The sequence below is a fragment of the Panulirus ornatus genome, chromosome 66 (assembly GCF_036320965.1).
Source record: "Panulirus ornatus isolate Po-2019 chromosome 66, ASM3632096v1, whole genome shotgun sequence".
Classification (NCBI taxonomy): Eukaryota; Metazoa; Arthropoda; class Malacostraca; order Decapoda; family Palinuridae; genus Panulirus; species Panulirus ornatus.
Genome location: NC_092289.1, coordinates 17,254,764 through 17,276,280, shown reverse-complemented (window position 1 = coordinate 17,276,280; position 21,517 = coordinate 17,254,764). Strand labels below are relative to the sequence as shown.

The 21,517-nt window shown below is 39.6% G+C and overlaps 1 protein-coding gene across 1 annotated transcript in view; it reads right to left on the bottom strand.

Moving 5' to 3' along the window:
- Positions 1-21,517, bottom strand: part of LOC139746688 (uncharacterized) — a 682,159-nt gene that overhangs the window by 40,931 nt on the left and 619,711 nt on the right. The window contains 10 exon segments of the mRNA XM_071658129.1: positions 1,920-2,072; positions 2,264-2,376; positions 6,180-6,360; positions 6,544-6,716; positions 9,152-9,323; positions 14,689-14,927; positions 15,081-15,238; positions 17,630-17,795; positions 18,073-18,457; positions 19,192-19,288. Of these exon segments, the coding sequence (XP_071514230.1) occupies positions 1,920-2,072; positions 2,264-2,376; positions 6,180-6,360; positions 6,544-6,716; positions 9,152-9,323; positions 14,689-14,927; positions 15,081-15,238; positions 17,630-17,795; positions 18,073-18,457; positions 19,192-19,288 (1,837 nt within the window).

Sequence of the window (21,517 nt, the reverse complement as noted above, 5' to 3'; positions counted from 1 at the left end):
TGAAAAACGAAACGGGTAAGCTTTTTATTTGTGCTTGGGGGAGTTAGTGGTTAGTTATGGAGTGATTTGGAGGGGGCGAAAGCTTCAGCAAAGAATTTAGAGCTGACCATATTGTGGTGGGATTGTAACTAAGAGGATCTTTGCTTCTCTGTTTTGGTGTTATTTTCACTAGGAGGATCATTGCTTCAGCATTTTGGCAATAAGTGTTTGTGGTTGCTAAGCAGCCAGCAGCTGTTCTGAATAATCTATTTTGTGTGATTTGATGCTCTGTTATATTTGCTTTTGGGAGAGACACAACCAGGCAGATAATGCATTATTTAGGATGGTGGAGATGTACTGTTTGTAGGGGATGCTATATGTATGTAAATGTGTATATTCATCTAATTAAACATGACAGCTAGAGATTATATGGAAGTGAATGTGGCCTTCCTCATCTGTTCCTGGCACTGTCCTACTCATGCGGGAAACAACAATCAAGAATGGGGAAAAAATTTACATATATATCGAGTAAGTAATCGATGAAAGGGTAAGAGAGATGTGTGGAAATAAAGAGTGTGGTTGTAAGAGCAGAAGAGGGTGTGTTGAAATGGTCTGGACATATGGAGAGAATGAGTAAGAAAAGATTGACAAAGACATTATGTGTCAAAGGTGAAGGGAACAAAGAGAAGCAGGTGACCAAATTGGAGGTAGAAGGATGGAGTGAAAAAGTTTGAGCAATCGGGGCCTGAACATACAAGAGGATGAGAGGCGTGCAAGAAATAGAGTGAATTGGAGCGATTTAATATAATATGTGTATGAGTGGATGAGCCATTCTTCGTTTGTTCCTTGGTACTACCCAAGGAACAGTAACAGTAACAGCAATTATGTGTAATATAAATATGTACATATTCTTATATACACACACACACAGAGGTGTGTGTGTGTGTGTGTCCCTGGGTATAAGGGAGAAAGAGTACTGCCCATGTATCTCCAGCATATCAAAGTACACAACTCAGAGGGAGGGAAGCAGGAAAGTGGCTGGAAATCCCTCTCTCCCAAATCTTTTGCAAAAGGAGGAGCAGAGGAAGGAGCCAAACAATGTCTACTTCCTCTTAGATTCATTCATCTGTTCCTGATGCTACCTCACCCATGTAAGGAAATGGCAAACACATATAAAAGAATATATATATATATATATATATATATATATATATATATATATATATATATATATATATATATATATATATATATATATATATAAATAAAGGAAAAAAATTGGATTTATATGACAAAACTGGACAGAAGAGAAAAACATCAAAAGGAAGTGCATAATTCATAAAAGTAAATAAAATACATATAAAATTTTTGAAAAACTGACACTTGGGGGATGTATAAAAAGGGACTACGATTCTCTACAAGGCACCCAAGCATAGGTCATCAGTTGAAGGGTTGTAAAAGGGAGACTTGGGAGGATATGCGAAGAGCAGTCAAGTAGCAACTCCACATGGAACCTAGTTAGGCTGTCTAGGGTCACAGAGAGTTGTGTGCATTCAGCACAGACTGTGTCTTGCTGTCAGGAGCATGCTACACCATGGAGAGAAAATACAATGGTGTTGGCCAATACATGGAAACTAGAGCTACGCGGTGGTATGGAAGGCGCCTCTTGCTATCTACAGGCGGATGGCTACTGACTAGCAGCAGCTGATGAGACACTATAAACCACTGTTCAACAGTGGGCATGAGTCAGCCAAAATCAACAAGGCACAGGAAGTTCTTCAAGATGTGTACAGATAGGTCCACATGAACGGCAGTCTACACTAGATCACTGATACAGTCAATAGAGTGGTGTGTAGAGTAAACAAAAAAAGATGAAGGAGAACTAAGCAGCATGATGTATAACCAGTCTGCTACATGAGCCATCATCACCACTAGCGCACCTCTTCATCGTAGTATTCCACTCCACGACCTAAATGACTCATTTCCAGCACCAGGTCAGGCTCAAGTGGCAATTCTTCTAGCATCACTCTTGCATCACAGGGCTGCAGCTCACACACAGGTGCCACATGACGATCAAGCTCTTTCTTCACCTCCTAGTTCACAATAAGAAAGCATTCTGCTGGTTACAGTCAAAATAAAACTATGTGAATAAAAGTAAGCCAAAGGTAGGATAAAGCTAAGCGAAATTATGTCATGAATGAAAGGCAACTAAATCTTATCCAGAATGTCAAACAACATTACAAATCAGAATAACCTCTACACAACAATAAATAATTTTCTATACCTTAATTCTTGACTGCTGTGCAAGATCTGGCCAATCTATAAATTTTTCTTTAAAGAGGATTGTTTCAACATTTTCAGTAAGCTTGGCACATAAACCCCATTCTGGTCGGTAACCTGCAAATTTGAAGGAGTGTTAATGGGTAAAATAAAACATATATGTACAATTTTACTCATGAAGTGAACAATTCAATTCACCTGAAAATGTTATCAGAATGGAATTTTGAGTGAGAAACTGCAGAAGTTGATGACCGAGTACAGAAAAGTGTGTGAAAGAAAAAAGTTGAGTAAATGTATACAAGAGCAGTAGGGTTGAAGGTCAAGTTAATTGGTATGTAAGTCTGAATGGAGAAAAATTGGAGAAGTGAAGTCTTTCAGATATCTGGGAGTGGACCTAGCAGTGAATGGAACCATGGCTATGGAAGCAGAAGTGAGTCACATAATGGGGGAGGGGGTGAAGGTTCTGGATGCAAAGAATGTGTGGAAAGAGAGAATGTTATCTTGAAGAGCAAAAATGGGTATGTTTGAAGGAATAGTAGGTCTAACAATGTTATATGGTTGCAAGGCATAGGCTACAGATAGAGTTGTATGGAGGAGGGTGGATGTATAGGAAATGAAACGTTCCAGGACAATACGTGGTGTGAGGGGGTTTGATCGAGCAAGTCATGAAAGGGTAAGGGAGATGTGTGGCGGAAGGAAGGAGTGAAAAAGATTTTGAGTGATCAGATCCTGAACATACAGGAGGGTGAGAAGCGTATAAGGGGCAGAGTGAGTTGGAACGGTGTGGTATACTGGGGTCAATGTGCTGTCAATGGACTGAACCAGGGCATGTGAAACGTCTGGGGTATTCCATGGAAAGGTCTGTGGGGCCTGGATGTGGGTAGGGAGATGTGGTTTCGGTGAATTACACATGACAGCTAGAGACTGAGTGTGAATGAATGTGGCCTTTTTTGTCTGTTTTCCTGGTGCTACCACGTTGAAGCATGGGGTAGCGATGCTGTTTCCTGTGGGCAGGGTGGCGCCAGGAATGGATGAAGGCAAGCAAGTATAATTATGTACATAAGTATCATGTATATGTCTGTGTATGTATATGTATATATTGTTATGTATATGTATATTTATCATCCCTGGGGATAGGGAGAAGGAATACTTCTTACGTATTCCCTGTGTGTCGTAGAAGGCAACTAAAAGGGGAGGGGGCTGAAAATCCTCCCCTCCCATATATAATTTTCCAAAAGAAGGAACGGAGAGGTGGGCCACGTGAGGATATACCCTCTAAGCCTCACTCCTCTGTTCTTAACACACTTCGCTAATGCAGGATAAGGCGATTATGTATGAAAAAAAAAGTACATTAATGTATATGTGCATGTATGGAAGTTTATGTTTATATATGTGTATATGAGTGGATGGGCCATTCTTCTGTTTTCTGGCGCCACCTCGCTGACAAGGGAAACAGCAATTAGTATAATAAAGTGAAAAAGGTGGGCAGATTAGAAAGGGTAGTGAGTGGCGGGACAAAGAAATAAGATTGTTAGTGAAAGAGAAGAGAGAGGCATTTGGTCGATTTTTGCAGAGAAATGGTGCAAATGATTGGGAGATGAATAAAAGAAAGAGGCAGGAGGTCAAGGGAGAGGTGCAAGAGGTGAAAAAGAGGGCAACTGAGAGTTGGGGAGAGAGTATCATTAAATTTTAGGGAGAATAAAAAAGACCGTTTTGGAAGGAGGTAAATAAAGTGTGTAAGACAAGAGGACAAATGGGAACATAGGTGAAGGGACTAATAGGGAGGTAATAACAAGTAGTGGTGATGTGAGAAGGAGATGGAATGAGTATTTTGAAGCTTTGTTGAATGTGTTTGATGATAGAGTGGCAGAGATAGGGTGTTTTGGTTGAGGTGGTATGTGAAGTGAGAGGGTCAGGGAGAATGATTTGGTAAACAGAGAAGAGGTAGTGAAAGCTTTGCTGAAGGTGAGAGCCAGCAAGGTGGCAGGTTTGGATGGTATTGTAGTGGAATTTATTAAAAAAGGGGGTGACTGTGTTGTTCACTGGTTGGTGAGGATATTCAATGCAGGTATGGCTCATGGTGCAGTGCCTGAGGATTGGCGGAATGCATGCATAGTGCCATTGTACAAAGGCAAAGGGGATAAAGGTGAGTGTTCAAATTACAGAGGTGTAAGTTTGTTGAGTATTCCTGGGAAATTATATGGGAGGGTATTGATTGAGAGGGTGAAGGCATGTACAGAACATCAGATTGGGGAAGAGCAGTGTGGTTTCAGATGTGGTAGAGGATGTGTGGATCAGGTGTTCGCTTTGAAAAATGTATGAGGAATACTGACAAATGGAATTGTATGTGGCATTTATGGATCTGGAGAAGGCATATGACAGAGTTGATAGATATGCTCTGTGGAAGGTATTAAGAATATATGGTGTGGGAGGTAAGTTGCTAGAAGCAGTGAAAAGTTTTTATCGAGGATGTAAGGCATGTGTGCAAGTGGGAAGAGAGGAAAGTGATTGGTTCTCAGTGAATGTTGGTTTGCGGCAAAGGTTCGTGATGTGTCCATTGTTGTTTAATTTGTTTATGGATGGGGTTGTTGGAGAGGTGGATGCAAGAGTTTTGGAGAGGAGCAAGTATGCAGTCTGTTGTGGATAAGAGGGCTTGGGAAGTGAGTCAGTTGTTGTTCGCTGATGATACAGCGCTGGTGGCTGATTTGGGTGAGAAACTGCAGAAGCTGGTAACTGAGTTTGGTAAAGTGTGTGAAAGAAGAAAGCTGATGTGTGAAAGAAAAAAGCTGAGAGTAAATGTGAATAAGAGCAAGGTTATTAGGTACAGTAGGGTTGAGGGAGAAGTCAATTGGGAGGTAAGTTTGAATGGAGAAAAACTGGAGGAAGTGAAGTGTTTTAGATATCTGGGAGTGGATTTCGCAGCGGATGGAACCATGGAAGCGGAAGTGAGTGTTACAGGGTGGGAGAGGGGGCGAAAGTTCTGGGAGCGTTGAAGAATGTGAGGAAGGCAAGAACATTATCTCAGAAAGCAAAAATAGGTATGTTTGCAGGAACAGTGGTTCCAACTATGTTATATGGATGCAAGGTGTGGGCAATAGGAAGGGTTGTTTGGAGGAGGGTGGATGTGTTGAAAATGAGATGTTTGGGGACAATATGTGGTGTGAGGGAGATATGTGTGGTAATAAAGAGTGTGGTTGAGAGAGCAGAAGAGGGTGTATTGAAATTGTTTGGTCACATGGAAAGAATGAGTGAGGAAAGATTGAAAAAGAGGATATATGTGTCAGAGGTGGAGGGAACGAGAAGAAGTGGGAGACCAAATTGAAGGTGGAAAGATGGAGTGAAAAAGATATTGAGCAACCAGGGCCTGCACATGCAGGAGGGTGAAAGGCGTGCAAGGTATAGAGTGAATTGGAACGATGTGGTATACCAGGGTTGACGTGCTGTCATTGGATTGAACCAGGGCATGTGAAGCACCTGGGGTAAACCATGGAAAGTTTTATGGGGCCTGGATGTGGAAAGGGAGCTGTGGTTTCGGTGCATTATACATGACAGCTAGAGACTGAGTGTGAACGAATGTGGCCTTTGTTGTCTTTTCCTAGCGCTACCTGACACGCGTGCGGGGGAGGGATGTGTCATTTCATGTGTGGTGGGATGGTTAAAGGAATGAATAAAGGCAGCAAGTATGAATTATGTACAATGTGTATATATGTATATGTCTATGTATGTATACATTGAAATGTATAGGTATGTACATGTGTATGTGTGGACGTGTAAGTATATACATGTGTTTGTGGGTGGGATGGGCCATTCTTTTGTCTCTTTCCTTGCGGTATCTTGCTAAGTGGGAGACAGCAACAAAGTATAATGAATAATATACATAAATAAAAAATGAATAAATAATAAAAAGCATAAGGACTAACCTTTCATCTTTGCTTTTGAAACAGGTGTCATAGGCACGATAGGATTAATGTCACAGTCTGAATAATCATACTGCTCTTCCCACAATTCACGTCCTAATATCAGCCCCACCTTCCGTTCGTCACCACAGGCACGTTTACCTGCCCATATGTACAGCTCAGAACCAAAGTCAAACACCAAAACCTGTGGAAAAATTAAAAGAAATTTCCAGTTTTGAAGCTGAAAAAATCAAATAAAAAACAGCATCATGATAAAATGCACACACATACCCTTCAGCTAATATCATCATCTATGAAGAACCCCTCAGACATTATTTCTTTTAAACAAAAGTGCTACATTAGAGTAAAATTTACAAAAAATATTAACCTTATCAGATGCCAATATTTCAATTTTAGGCATCTGTCCCCAAGAGTCAGGAACAGGTACGAGTGAGTCTTCCTGGACCTCATATACTTTGTTGGCTGCTACAAGAGCTGCCTCCACATACTCATCTTCTTCAGGCAAGCCCCCTGGCTGACCTTCACTTGCCTCATCACCACCTAAGGATATCATAAGAGATACAACCATTTAATATCTGATCCTAATGGTAGTTCATGGTATGAGGCTGCAGTTCATTATATATGCGAGGCGTGGGCTATGGATAGAGTTGTGCGCAGGAGGGTGGATGTGCTGGAAATGAGATGTTTGAGGACAATGTGTGGTGTGAGGTGGTTTGATCGAGTAAGTAAAGTAAGGGTAAGAGAGATGTGTGGAAATAAAAAGAGCGTGGTTGAGAGAGCAGAAGAGGGTGTTTTGAAATGGTTTGGGCACATGGAGAGAATGAGTGAGGAAAGATTGACCAAGAGGATATATGTGTCGGAGGTGGAGGGAACGAGGAGAAGTGGGAGACCAAATTGGAGGTGGAAAGATGGAGTGAAAAAGATTTTGTGTGATCAGGGCCTGAACATGCAGGAGGGCGAAAGGAGGGCAAGGAATAGAGTGAATTGGATCGATGTGGTATACCGGGGTTGACGTGCTGTCAGTGGATTGAATCAGGGCATGTGAAGCGTCTGGGGTAAACCATGGAAAGCTGTGTAGGTATGTATATTTGCGTGTGTGGACGTATGTATATACATGTGTATGGGGGTGGGTTGGGCCATTTCTTTCGTCTGTTTCCTTGCGCTACCTCGCAAACGCGGGAGACAGCGGCAAAAAAAAAAAAAAAAAATATATATATATATATATATATATATATATATATATATATATAGACAGGATGTTACTGCTAACAGAAAAATATAACCTATTTTGGATGGAAATACACATTAACAAAGGTCTGTGTCAAAAGCAAGGATGAGAATTGTTTTTTTCTAAACTATTCAGTTCATAAGAGAAGGAAAGAGTACTTTAAAGATCTAATCTAGGGGATAAGGTTGTTGAAACAAAAAAAGATGTGCTTATTGGTCAGGTGTGACTTGAGATTACAAAAGTCAGGAGTATTTATGGAAAGAGGAAGAAAACTGAAAATAAAGGTGTGTCTGCACAAAGTATGGCAACTGATATAGGTGAACGGGAGAGAAAGAGCAGATAAACTGGGGAAGGTAATGAAAGACCTGGCAGATAGGAAAAGCAGCTAAGTGCTAAATGATCTCAAAGGCAGTAAGCATCCTCCTGTATAAAGGAAAAGGGAGCAAAACTATCATTATAAGAAATATACAGGAACAAGGTGCTTTAGCACAGTTCCTTTGGTATAAACTACAATTTTGATTAATGATGTGAATAAGATTAATGAGCCATACTAGGTAAACAAAAAGAAGGATTTCAGAAGGGAACATGGTATAAAGACTTAATTTTTGCAATTTTGCAGGGAGTGGAGACAGCTTCAGATGACAACATGAAAACTTATGTACAATCTACAGACTTAGAAGATGCATATGATTCTGGGTAGAGAAAAGACTTTGGAAACTTCTGACTCTCAAGGATATACAGGAAAGACGACTAATTTCTGTTTAGAGCTTGTTACAAAATAATACCTCCTACATTTATTTCAAGTAGATAAAGTAGTTCTGTCAACTTAATTGAGGGTGTTAGGGAGGACATTAAATTATTTTGTGTTTAAGAAGTACGATGGACATAAATGCAAGAGCAAGTCTGCTGTCTTTGAAAAATATGATCAGTCATAGTGTAATATTAGTACGACCAGAAAAGCAATTGCAAGTTGTTTATGAAATTAACTAAATAAAGGTTTACGATAAAGAGGTTAGCAAAGTATGCCAGCACTTCAGTTGTTGTCAAGCTGCACTCCTCTAACCCAAGTAGCTGTCTCTTCTTTTTGCCTCATCCACATGTGGACTGCTGGCCCTCCATCTTCAAAAATACAATATCTCCATGTTACATATAACACTTGACAACAATTAATCCACACAACTCATTCTTTGTAACTTTAAGATTTTCCTGCAGAAAGGAACAACAGATGAAGCAGCAGGTAGGAACATTAGACAGGAGCATTACCTAGAAATAGCATTATGCAGAAATAATAAGTAGGAACATTAGGAAGACACATTAGACAGAAGTCTGTAGGGACATTACATAGGAGCATCTAGAGATGTCTTCTGCCAGTGGTATGTTACGGGTGAGGCACTAAAGGCAAAGAAGTGGCACTGGAATTCACTACTTATGAAGACTCTTTTACTGTGACCACCCCCTTCTCGGAGATACTGAAGGAAACAGGTGTCAGAGATACAGACAGACTATGTATGGAATTTTCCCTTTGAGGTTGTCATCTGTTCTTGATGCTACCTTGCTCAAATGGGACATTGCAATTGAGAGAGAGAGAGAGAGAGAGAGAGAGAGAGAGAGAGAGAGAGAGAGAGAGAGAGAGAGAGAGAGAGAGAAAGCAGGATAGCTAAGTTAAGAATAAAGTTGGCAAGAGAGAATTGAAGGTGCTAAAGTGTGTAGAGGGTAAAGTCTTGATGATGATCAATATTCTACATACCAAGCAGTTTCCAGAACTTTGACTTCTTGCCACTGGGAGAGTTGTCATCAAGTTCAGTGACATTCCTAGCTGAAGTGACACCCATATCTTTCTTCTGCAGGATGTACTGAGCTATTTCACCTGCCTTTGCTCTCTCTATAACATTGGCAAACTCACCCTTGTAGTGATAAACCTGAAACAAAAATGTTGTAAATAACTATTACAATCTCATTAAATTAAAGGGGGAAAAATTCTTAAAAAGAAATCATTCTATTACTTTACAGATGCAAGTTAAAAGGACTTGCTTTTATAACCTTTAATATAAAGAAGTTTCGTCATAAATGGAAGCCAAACTACCAAAATGAGGTCAACACTATGCAATTCTTAATGACAGGATGCCGACAGATCTCTAACCAGGTAACATGAATCATAACAAATTTACAGATGCAGATGCCATTTTGCAGAGGCATATTATACCAAGATTCTATCTACCTGTCTTTCTTAATTACTTGAATATGATAAAAATGCAAATGCAATGGCAGTTGCTGTTTCTTAAGGACTTAAAGCTTTCATTACAGGGCAAAATGGTCATAACATGGATAGAACCACTGACAATCAGTCTGTCAAATCACAGTATGTTTTAAATCTGCACAAGTTGGTGAGTGAGTTTGGTAAAGTGTGTGAAAAAGAAAGCTGAGAGTAAATGTGAATAAGAGCAAGGTTATTAAGTTCATTAAGGGTCGAAGGACAAGTTAATTAGGAGGCAAGTTTGAATGGAGAAAAACAGGAGGAAGTGAAGTGTTTTAGATATCTGGGAGTGGATTTGGCAGCGGATGGAACCATGGAAGCGGAAGAGAGTCACAGGGTGGGGGAGGGGGTGAAGGTTCTAGGAGTGTTGAATAATGTGTGGAAGGCGAGAACATTATCTTGGTGCAAAAATGGGTATGTTTGAAGGAATAGTGGTTCCAACAATGTTATATGGTTGTGAAGCATGGGCTATAGATAAGGTTGTGCAGAGGAGGGTGGATGTGTTGGAAACGAGATGTGTGAGGACAATATGTGGTATGAGGTGGTTTAATCAAGTAAGTAATGAGAGGGTAAGAGAGATGTGTGGTAATAAAAAGAGCGTGGTTGAAAGAGCAGAAGAGGGTGCATTGAAATGGTTTGAATGGAGAGAATGAGTGAGGAAAGATTGACAAAGAGGATATATGTGTCAGAGGTGGAAGGAACGAGAAGTGGGAGACCAAACTGGAATGGAGTGAAAAAGATTTTGAGTGACTGGGGCCTGAACATACAGGAGGGTGAAAGGCGTGCAAGGAACAAAGTGAATTGGAACGATGTGGTATACAGGGATCGACGTGCTGTCAATGGATTGAACCAGGGCATGTGAAGCATCTGGGGTAAACCATGGAGAGTCTTGTGGCGCCTGGATGTGGAAAGGGAGCTGTGGTTTCCGTGCATTAGACGTGACAGCTAGAGACTGAGTGTGAATGAATGTGACCTTTGTTGTCTTTTCCTATTGCTACCTCACACGCACACGGGGGGGAGGGGGTGCCATTTCATGTGTGGCGGGATGGTGGTGGGAATGGATGAAGGTAACATGTATGAATATGTACAAGTGTATATATGTATATGTCTATGTATGCATATGTATGTACACTTTGAAATGTATAGGTATGTATATGTGCATGTGTGGGCATTTATGTACATACATGTGTATGTGGGTGGGTTGGGCCATTCTTTTGTCTGTTTCCTTGCGCTACCTCGCTAACGCGGGAGACAGCAACAAAGTATAAATAAATAAATAAATTAATCAATAAATTATATATATTAAATGAGGAGGTGATAAGAAGTAGTGGTGATGTGAGAAGATGGAGTGAGTATTTTGAAGGTTTGTTGAATGTGTTTGATGATAGAGTGGCAGATATTGGGTGTTTTGGTCGAGGTGGTGTGCAAAGTGACAGGGTTAGGAAGAATGATTTGGTAAACAGAGAAGAGGTAGTAAAAGCTTGGTGGAAGATGAAAGCTGGCAAGGCAGCGGGTTTGGATGGTATTGCAAAGGAATTTATTAAAAAAGGGGGTGACTGTACTGTTGACTGCTTGGTAAGGTTATTTAATGTATGTATGACTAATGGTGAGGTGTCTGAGGACTGGTGGAATGCTTGCATAGTGCCATTGTACAAAGGCAAGGGGAATAAGAGTGAGTACTCAAATTACAGAGGTACAAGTTTGTTGAGTATTCCTGGAAAATTATATGGGAGGGTATTGATTGAGAGGGTGAAGGCATGTACAGAGCAGCAGATTGGGGAAGAGCAGTGTGGTTTCAGAAGAGGTAGAGGATGAGTGGATCAGGTGTTTGCTTTGAAGAATGTATGTGAGAAATACTTAGAAAAGCAAATGGATTTGTATGTGGCATTTATGGATCTGATAGAGTTGATAGAGATGCTCTGTGGAAGGTATTAAGAATATATGGTGTGGGAGGTACGTTGTTAGAAGCAGTGAATAGTTTTTATCCAGGATGTAAGGCATGTGTACGTGTAGGAAGAGAGGAAAGTGATTGGTTCTCAGCGAATGTTGGTTTGCGGAAGGGGTGCGTGATGTCTCCATGGTTGTTTAATTTGTTTATGGATGGGGTTGTTAGGGAGATGAATGCAAGAGTTGTGGATGTGAAAGCTTGGGAAGTGAGTCAGTTGTTCGCTGATGATACAACGCTGGTGGCTGATTCGGGTGAGAAACTGCAGAAGCTGTTGACTGAGTTTGGTAAAGTGTGTGAAAGAAGAAAGCTGAGAGTAAATGTGAATAAGAGCAAGGTTATTAGGTACAGTAGGTTGAGGGACAAGTCAATTGGGAGGTAAGTTTGAAGGGAGAAAAACTGGAGGTGGTGAAGTGTTTTAGATATCTGGGAGTGGATTTGACAGCAGATGGAACCATGGAAGAGGAAGTGAATCATAGGGTGGGGGAGGGGCAAAAGTTTTGGGAGCGTTGAACAATGTGTGGAAGTCAAGAAAGTTATCTTGGAAAGCAAAAATGGGTATGTTTGAAGGAATAGTGGTTCCAACATTGTTATATGGTTGCGAGGTGTGGGCTATAGATAGAGTTGCGTGGAGGAGGGTGGATGTGCTGGAAATGAGATGTTTGAGGACAATATGTGGTGTGAGGTGGTTTGATCGAGTAAGTAATGTAAGGGTAAGAGAGATGTGTGGTAATAAAAAGAGTGTGGTTGAGAGAGCAGAAGAAGGCATTTTGAAATGGTTTGGTCACATGGGGAGAATGAGTGAGGAAAGATTGACCAATAGGATATATGTGTCAGAGGTGGAGGGAACGAGAAGTGGGAAACCAAATTGGAGGTGGGAAGATGGAGTGAAGAAGATTTTGAGTGATTGGGGCCTGAACATGCAGGAGGGTGAAAGGCATGCAAGGCTAATTTGTTTATGGGTGGGGTGGTTAGGGAGGTAAATGCAAGAGTTTTTGAGAGAGGGGTACCAATGCAGTCTGTTGGGGATGAATGGGCCTGGGAAGAGTCGGTTGTTGTTCGCCGATGATACAGCACTGGTGGCTGATTCAAGTGAGAAACTGCAGAAACTGGTGACTCAGTTTGGAAAAGTATGTGAAAGGAGAAAGGTGAGAGTAAATGTGAATAAGAACAAAGTTACTACATTCAGCAGGGTTGAGAGGCAAGTTAGTTGGGATGCAAGTCTGAATGGAGAAAAACTGGAGGAAGTGAAGAGTTTTAGATATCTGAGATATCTGGGAGTGAACTTAGCAGCGAATGGAACCATGGAAGTGGAAGCGAGTCATATGGCTGGGGAGGGGGTGAAGGTTCTGTGAGTGATGAAAAATGAAAGAGAGAATGTTATCTCGGAGAGCAAAAATGGTTATGTCTGAAGGAATAGTAATTCCAACAATATTATATGGTTGCGAGGCATGGGCTATAGATAGAGTTGTACAAAGAAGGATGGACATGTTGTAAATGAAATGATTGAGGAAAATATGTGGTGTGAGGTAGTTTAATCAAGTAAGTAATGAAAGAGCATGAGAGACGTGTGGTAATAAAAAGAATGTGGTTGAGAGCAGAAGAGGGTATGTTGAAATGGGTTGAACATATGGAGAGAATGAGTGAGAAAAAGTTGACGAAGAGGATATATATGTGTTGGACGTGGAGGAAGCAAGGAGAAGCGGGAGACCAAATTAGAGGTGGAAGGATGGAGTGAAAAAGATATTGAGTGACTGAGGCCTGAACATACAAATAATAGATAACAGTTATCAGCACCCTTGTAATCTGTCATGTGATAGCTAGAAGTGAGAGTAAAGATACTGCTTGCCAACATCAAGCAACCATCAGCAGATCCTAAAAGCACTAGTGAGTGTACATGGATGTAGTTGAGAGGTTGCCAAGTCCTATCTCACCTGTGAACCATGTCATCATGGGCATAGATGGGTTGCTATATAGTCAGTGACCCTTATGAATGAGCTTCTGCTGCCCTCAAATAATTTACAACAGGGGAGAGTTGAGTCCTCAAGGATACTGTATTCTAGATGGTAAATTGCTGATTTCAACCCTCCCCCAGATTACCTGCTCTTCAGCATAATTACTGGGATCTGTCTATATGTTAAATGAAAAGTGTTTTATAAAGATACATTAACATTCCAGATTATATACATATCTATCCCTGGGGATAGGGGAGAAAGAATACTTCCCACATATTCCCTGCGTGTCGTAGAAGGCGACTAAAAGGGGAGGGAGCAGGGGGCTGGAAATCCTCCCCTCTCGTTTTTAATTTTCCAAAAGGAGGAACAGAGAAGGGGGCTAAGTGAAAATTTCCCTCAAAGGCTCAGACCTCTGTTCTTAACGCTACCTCAGCCAATGCGGGAGATGGCAAATAATATGAAATAGTATGAGTGTTGGTTTGCAGCAGGGGTGCGTGATGTCTCCATGATTGTTTAATTTGTTTATGGATGGGGTTGTTAAGGAGGTGAATGCAAGAGTTTTGGAAAGAGGGGCAAGTATGCAGTCTGTTGTGGATGAGACAGCATAGGAAGTGAGTCAGTTGTTGTTCGCTGATGATACAGCGCTGGTGGCTGATTAGCGTGAGAAACTGCAGAAGCTTGGGACTGAGTTTGGTAAAGTGTGTGAAAGAAGAAAGCTGAGAGTAAATGTGAATAAGAACAAGGTTATTAGGTACAGTAGGGTTGAGGGAGAAGTCAATTGGGAGGTTAAGTTTGAATGGAGAAAAACTGTGAAGTGAGGAAGTGAGGTGTTTTAGATATTTGGGAGTGTATTTGGCAGCGGATGGAACCATGGAAGTGGTAGTGAATCATAGGGTGGGGGAGGGGGCGAAAGTTCTGGGCGCGTTGAAGAATGTGTGGAAGTTGAGAACCTTATCTTGGAAAGCAAAAATGGGTATGTTTGAAGGAATAGTGGTTCCAACAACGATATATGGTTGCGAGGCGTGGGCTATAGATAGAGTTAAGCGGAGGAGGCTGGATGTGCTGGAAATGAGATTTTTGGGGAAAATATGTGGTGTGTTTATGTGCAAAATAAAATAAATGGCACCTACCTCTGTGGGTGTTATTAGGAGGAAATCATCACCTTGGTTAACACTAGAAACTACAGGTTCTACTAATCTTGTTTGAGCATGACGTCGACCCTTTACATGCAAAAGCATCAGCGAAGTGTATGGAGGCATTTCTCGTACCAAAGGTGTGTTCTCAACTTTCTTTAAAGCCACAGCTGAAAAATTCTCTTTAGATGCTAAACCTGCCAGTGCCTCAACTGCCAATGTTGAGCCCCTGGAAACTGGAAGGTAAAAGTAAGTTACAATCATATTTTACCCAATAGTGAGTAGAGGGTATATCATAGAAGACATTTCACACAATATGCCAGGAACCTATAAATACAAGTAGCTTATCCAGATCACCAACTAAAAAAGCAAGACCTTATGCTACTTACGTTCTTCCACCTTCATCCTCCTCAATTCTCTCTCACCCACACCCATTTTAATTTCAGTGTACTCTGATTTGATGTCCTCACGAGCAGCCAGAGCTTTAAGTGGATTACGTGATGCCATCTGACGACGAGTTACACGTACACTACGCCGTTTGACCACACTGAAATATCATATCTTTCGCTAATGTTCAGTACAATACGAAGCTTTTAAGTCTTAAAAAAATCATATATAAAAGTATCAAAAGATCAACGCTGTAAAAATTAATGAAATCAAAACAGTAATCATATGAATGGATTATTCAATATACAGTCAACAGGAAACTTTGTTATACAAAAAGGGGATGATGAAAAAGTTTATTCAAACATCATTTTTTCATGCTACCAAGCATTCTGCCACTGAAACACCAATCATGCACACATATTTCCTACAAATACACCACTATCCTATCTACAGCCTTCTGAAAAGGAGAGAGTTATTCTGGAGGAAATAAGGTTAACATGTAATATATATATGTTTAATTCCTTAAGTGAATACTATTTCATGCACATGGGGTGGGAGTTTTATATTTGAAGTGTCTCATCTCTATATTTTCTGAAATTTCTTCATATTTGTGAATTCACTAATCATTCACTTGCAGTGTTCCAGAATCTTGTTTAGTTTCCTGTTTTGTTCTCAAAACAACTGCCACCTTACTGTTCCAAAGACTTGCTCTGGGTGAACATCAAATCAAAGGAACTCAAAATATATAAACAAGTTTTACGTTGAACAAGTCAATGCATTTAAAATCAATATGAATGACCAATATAAAGTTTACCTCCTTTAAAACACAAGTGGAGTTTTCTTATGACATCGGGTAATACAACAACCCATAGTCCCTTTCTTAAGTATAATCCCATAATCTGCTCCTTGCATGATAACAGCAATAGCATGGATTCATTTCATTATGGCACTTAAAGGTAGACCCTGTCTCCTTTCCTTATCTCAACTTACAATACATCCATTTAAAACATTTCAAGTTATAGGTCTGAAAGTACTCACTAAAATTGTTTTTAAGTTTCTTCAACTTCATGATAAGTAAGTTTCATGGCATTCAGAAGGAAGCAGATTAATATAACTTCATGATAAGTAAGTTTCATGGCATTCAGAAGGAAGCAGATTAATATGTGTTTCAAAATTAAGGAAAAGGGCGGAAGAGATCTGGATCTCTCCTCTTCTGCATTCGACATACATTATCTATCTATCTATGGATATGTACATAAGAATATATGTATATGTATATGTATGTATACGTTGAAATGTATATGCATGTATATGTGCGTGTGTGGGCATTTATGTATGTATATGTGTGTGTATGTGGGTGGACTGGGCCATTCCTCATCTGTTTCCTTTTATAAAACTGTGATGTTTGACCTAATATGAAGGGGGCTGAAAAGGATTAAAACAAAAAGTGTATCTAGGAGACATCAACAATGAAGGTAAAAGGTAAAAGATTGTGATGCTGGGTTATCTGAAAAAGCTCGGAGATATACACAATGAAAGTAAAAGTTATGGCTTCTAAGCTATCTGAAAAAGCTCTGAGATCTACATGTTACATGTGCTCCAAAAAGACAGTAAAGGGTAAAAATGTGAGTTTGCAGACGAAGCAGAGGTTGCTGAAAGGCAAGGGTCAGCATACCTTTATGAATGGTAATTAAATAGGGATATGACATAAAAAAATGACTATAAAATTGGGAAACATGGATTTTTCATGGAACGTGGGGTTGCAATGGTGGATAAACTAAGAAACAATGTAGGGAGAATGACTAAAAGAAAATTAATGAACAGGATGAGAAGACAAAGAAGGACACTGAAAGTGGGGTAAAAGAGTGATAATGTGAATCAAAAGGATGCCAGTAAGTAGGAAGGTTCTGAAATGTGCAAGTATAAGGTTGGATGGTAAAAACTGTATGGGCTACCCTTGGAGATATTACAAGTTCACATACTGATTGTACATAAATGGGATATAAAACACACAACAATCTGTTTAACTACAGGCAAAATTCACTATAAATAATCTAAATAAAAAATTCCCGGTCACTTACAAGTCATCATCCTCCAGTTGTCTACAGAGGCATGAAAGATAATATACTGCCTTATATTCCTTGTCTCATGCAGTTCTAAGCAATTCTCATCAGAGCAATATCTAATAGTACACAAGGCAGTTCAAAATATAGGTACTAAAAATTATATGAACATGGTATATGTGACTTTTAATATCAAGATACTATAATCAATGAAAGATACAATGGTTGTAACACACAAAAACATTAAACAAATCCCTAATTTCACAATGGCTAATTGTTTTCTTTAAAAACGTAGATTCATAGCACCAAGCTTTAAATGCCACCATTAAAGTGATAAAATACACACACAAACACATACATGAGCATGCATACACATCAATTTTATTGAATCAATTCGTTCCAAAACTATCCCTCTAAAATGTATATGTAAATGTAAATATTTGTTTCAAAATAATATACCATAAAAAGTAAGAGTTCATGATACTCACAGCTGGGATGCAGTATCAGAGATATGGTCAAAGTCTGCATCTTCGAAAGTTGGTGCATTGTCATCAAACAACTGTGAAGAGTCATTTGAAGAGCGAGAGAAGAAGGCATTGAATGATTCATCATCAGCCTTAGGCACTGACACACTCATGCCCTCAGGTGTTTCATCTGGAGAAGTATCATATAATAATTGACATTTTAATAAGATACCTCAAAATGCAAGATACTTCACTTGAAATTAAGGAATTCAGTCCCTGACCCATATCTAATTCTGTTTTGATTCAAATACACTGAAATATCATAGAAGAGTTATTGAAATATAAATTCTCTGAAAATACATCACAAACCAATACTTGTACACTACTGTGTGTAGCTAGTGTAGACAAACTGACAAACTCAGTATAAATACACTTCTCTCCAAACTTCAATGAATTAGGACTTTTACCTTTTTTATCTCCATCATTTGGTGTGGAAATACTACGTCTGAAGTCCTTCCGCGAAATCAGGGGACTAGATTTATTTAGCAGTGATGGAAGATTTCCTCCAGTTTTGCTCTTAAAAACTTTCTGACATGGTGATCTCTTCTTACGCTCCAAAAGAGGGCTTCCTGTTGGAGTTGATGACCGTTCTGGGGTTACAGTAACAAGTGGAGTCATTCCACTAACAAGAGATGGCACTGAGGATGTAGATGAAGAGGCCATCTTGTGTGCCACAGTAAACTTTGTAGCATCTGACTGTGTGACCCGACCCCTCCACTGCTGTGATGATGTTTCAAGAGCTGACATCCTCTCCATGAGACTGACAGGTCGCTCCCGAATACTGCCTGCAGGCTAATGAACAATACTTTTACAAATAGTGCAAGCAGGCAATACATCATAAGATATAAAAATTAGTCTTTATGGTCTGATGAGTACCCACATGCTTCATACTGTTTCTTCTTGACTGGAGCCTTTAAAAAAAAAAAAGAAAAAAAAAAGGGCATTAGTTACAAATATTAGGTAGAAGTAGTAGGCGAGAGCATTAGGTAGTAGTGGTGGTGGTCAGCAGGAACATTAGGTAGGAGTCTCCTCAAACACTGCACTAGAGCTGCTCTCTGCCAGTGGCCTGTTACAAGTGAGGCACTAAAGGCTGAGAAGTAGCACTGGAGTCCACTAGTTATGGAGACAATTGCCATGGCCATCCCCTTGAGGGAGTTCTATATGGAATAGGAGTCAGAGATACAGATAGATGGAGAGCATAATACAAAAATATTTTGTAAATTTCTAATTTGATATCCGTAAGTGCATATTGAATCATGTGAGCACCTATAAGTTCTAGGCAGTTCATGAATCATTTCTGTCCCATGCAATAATATGCATCATTTACATCAGATTATTTTGTTTTTTAGTACATATGACCAAATGCATTACTTCACATATCATATGCAATACGATACTCTGGAGCAAGAACATTCTTTGAATATACATTCCATCTAAACATATGTCTTTGAATCTGTATTCCCAACAAGCATCATTTCAGCTGTTACTTAAAATAAGTGGAAAACAAGTAACTCTAGTAAACCCACCTTGGGCCTAAGGGTAACATTGGAATTGACATCTTTGCTCTCTTTCTTAACACGGTTCTTCCAGCCATCTTCCCCATTCTTCTGAAGTGCTGCTAACCTGTCAACATAATTACCTTCATGAAATTACAAGAAAAATCAAGGAAAATCATAAGAGCAATTTATACACTTTTTGTAACAATATAAACATGTAACAGAGTCAACCAACAATGTTTCTTCAGTAAAGAGAACCAGAAGTATATCCATTTCCCTAAGCAACTAAAATGGAGTCAGAAGTATACTAAAAATCACAGGTCCATTTTAATAACTTTTACCAAGTGTATTTACCAATAACACAGAGAGACTGGAAACAGAGTGGAGGGAAGGAGAAGGAAATGTGTTATGCATCTACTCTCCAAGTTGCTACCTAAAACTTACAACTGTATATTATCAATGATGCTTATTCTTTTTAGGTCTTTGCCATCAAAATAATGTAAGTCTACCTTTTCTTTATGCTACCACTTCTTAAACTAAGAGGAAGACAACCATCTTAGCAATTATGAAACATTACATTACACAACTAGAGTTCACCAGTGTCAAGTATATAACTACATCCTGTCTATCTGAACAATTAATCCAAACTTTTGACTTCAAACACCAAAACCCCTTATTGTACTTGAAGACCTTGCTCACTAATCAAGTGCTGAGAAACAATTAAGATCGACTGCCTAACTCATGTAATGGGTCCTCATTGAAATTGCTTACTTGCACTGTATTCAATACTGAAAATCATCATTTAGTACTCATTACAGTTCACATTGTAAAACAATAGTAGATCTACCGAGGTAAAACAGGCTAGACCTACTGAGGTAAAACAGGCAACAGGTAACTCCTACCAATAGGTTCCAGAAACTTGTTCAATCTACATCTCCGTCCATTGTACACCATACAAAAAAAAAAAAAAAGTTATCTACACAATAATCAAGAGAATAACATGACTATCTAACCACCACAAGCATGCTAGGGTGCCACAACTCCATCTCCTGATGGCTCTTGCAAGTTTATCCATTACATAGCCTTTAGACATGTCAACCTTTGGATGAGATAAGAGAAACTACAGCAATAACACCGAGTACTATGACACTTTTGATGGATACTCCAGAAGACAGTTTCCTCACATGCAGTTGTAATCTATCAAGCGTATGTGTATTCTTGAACCAAGAGGCAAGTTTTGCATGGCTGGTTAACCAGTCTCCTGTCTTCCAGCTGACATTACCTTATGATGCCTTTTTGGTTTATTCACACCACACAGCGGTTCTCTTTTAAATGGAAGTAACTTATGATGCCTTTTTAGTTTATTCACACCACACAGTGGTCCTCTTTTAAATGGAAGTACATTATGATACCTTTTTGGTTTATTCACACCACACAGTGGTAACATTCAAGAAGAGCCCGGTATTTTCTTTTCCATGAATGTCAGCTGTGTTTTACACTAGAACCTTGGCACATGAAGCACTCCATCGGGGTTTGTCCTGTACACTCGACAGCTCCTAATCAAACCTTGTACCCCATTCCATACTTGATGGCAAAATGAGATGTTTCTTATTAGTGCCGCAGAAATATAACCACGTTGTTCTTCAAATGTAGCAACTGCGGTTCGAAGTACTTAATGGTAAAATAAAAAAAAAGAAGGATGTACCCAGTGTCTCTCATGTATTATCTCCTGATCCACAGCTTTGTATAAATCGCATCTTTTTGTACCATATCAGGCTGGAATTACTTCAATACAGGATTCATATGTACTGTATAAAAATAAAATAATCGAGCTACACATCAAAAAGCCTCTTCGCCCAAATTTACATTCTCGTAGTTAATGCGATTTTGGGATAAAAAGTCCACCAGTCATACACACTGAACATGGGTTATACTGTAAGGTTTTGACTTGGTTCATCAAGTACTGCTACTAGTACTAACATATTGGGTCACAGCCAGTCGTAACAAGTCATTAAAGCCATAACACAGGCAATGAACACAAACCACGAAAGTTCTCACATTCTCTATGACAAGGCCTCATAAAGAAAATATAAGTATGGGATTTTCAGGAAGTGTGAGGCTTGGCTGGCAGTGACGGTAAACCACCCCCATCAAACAACTATAATAACAGAAATCTCTAGCTATCAATACGACATAAATCTAATATAGCAAGGCCTCAGAATGAGAGAAATAAACCTTAAACATTTCAGATTTATGCATACACCAAACGTTAAAACGCCCATTTTAGTGTTTGCTTGCAAGCAGTGTTGTGTGAACTTGTGCTGGGCTGTGGCTCTCTGATGGGCATGTTTAAGAA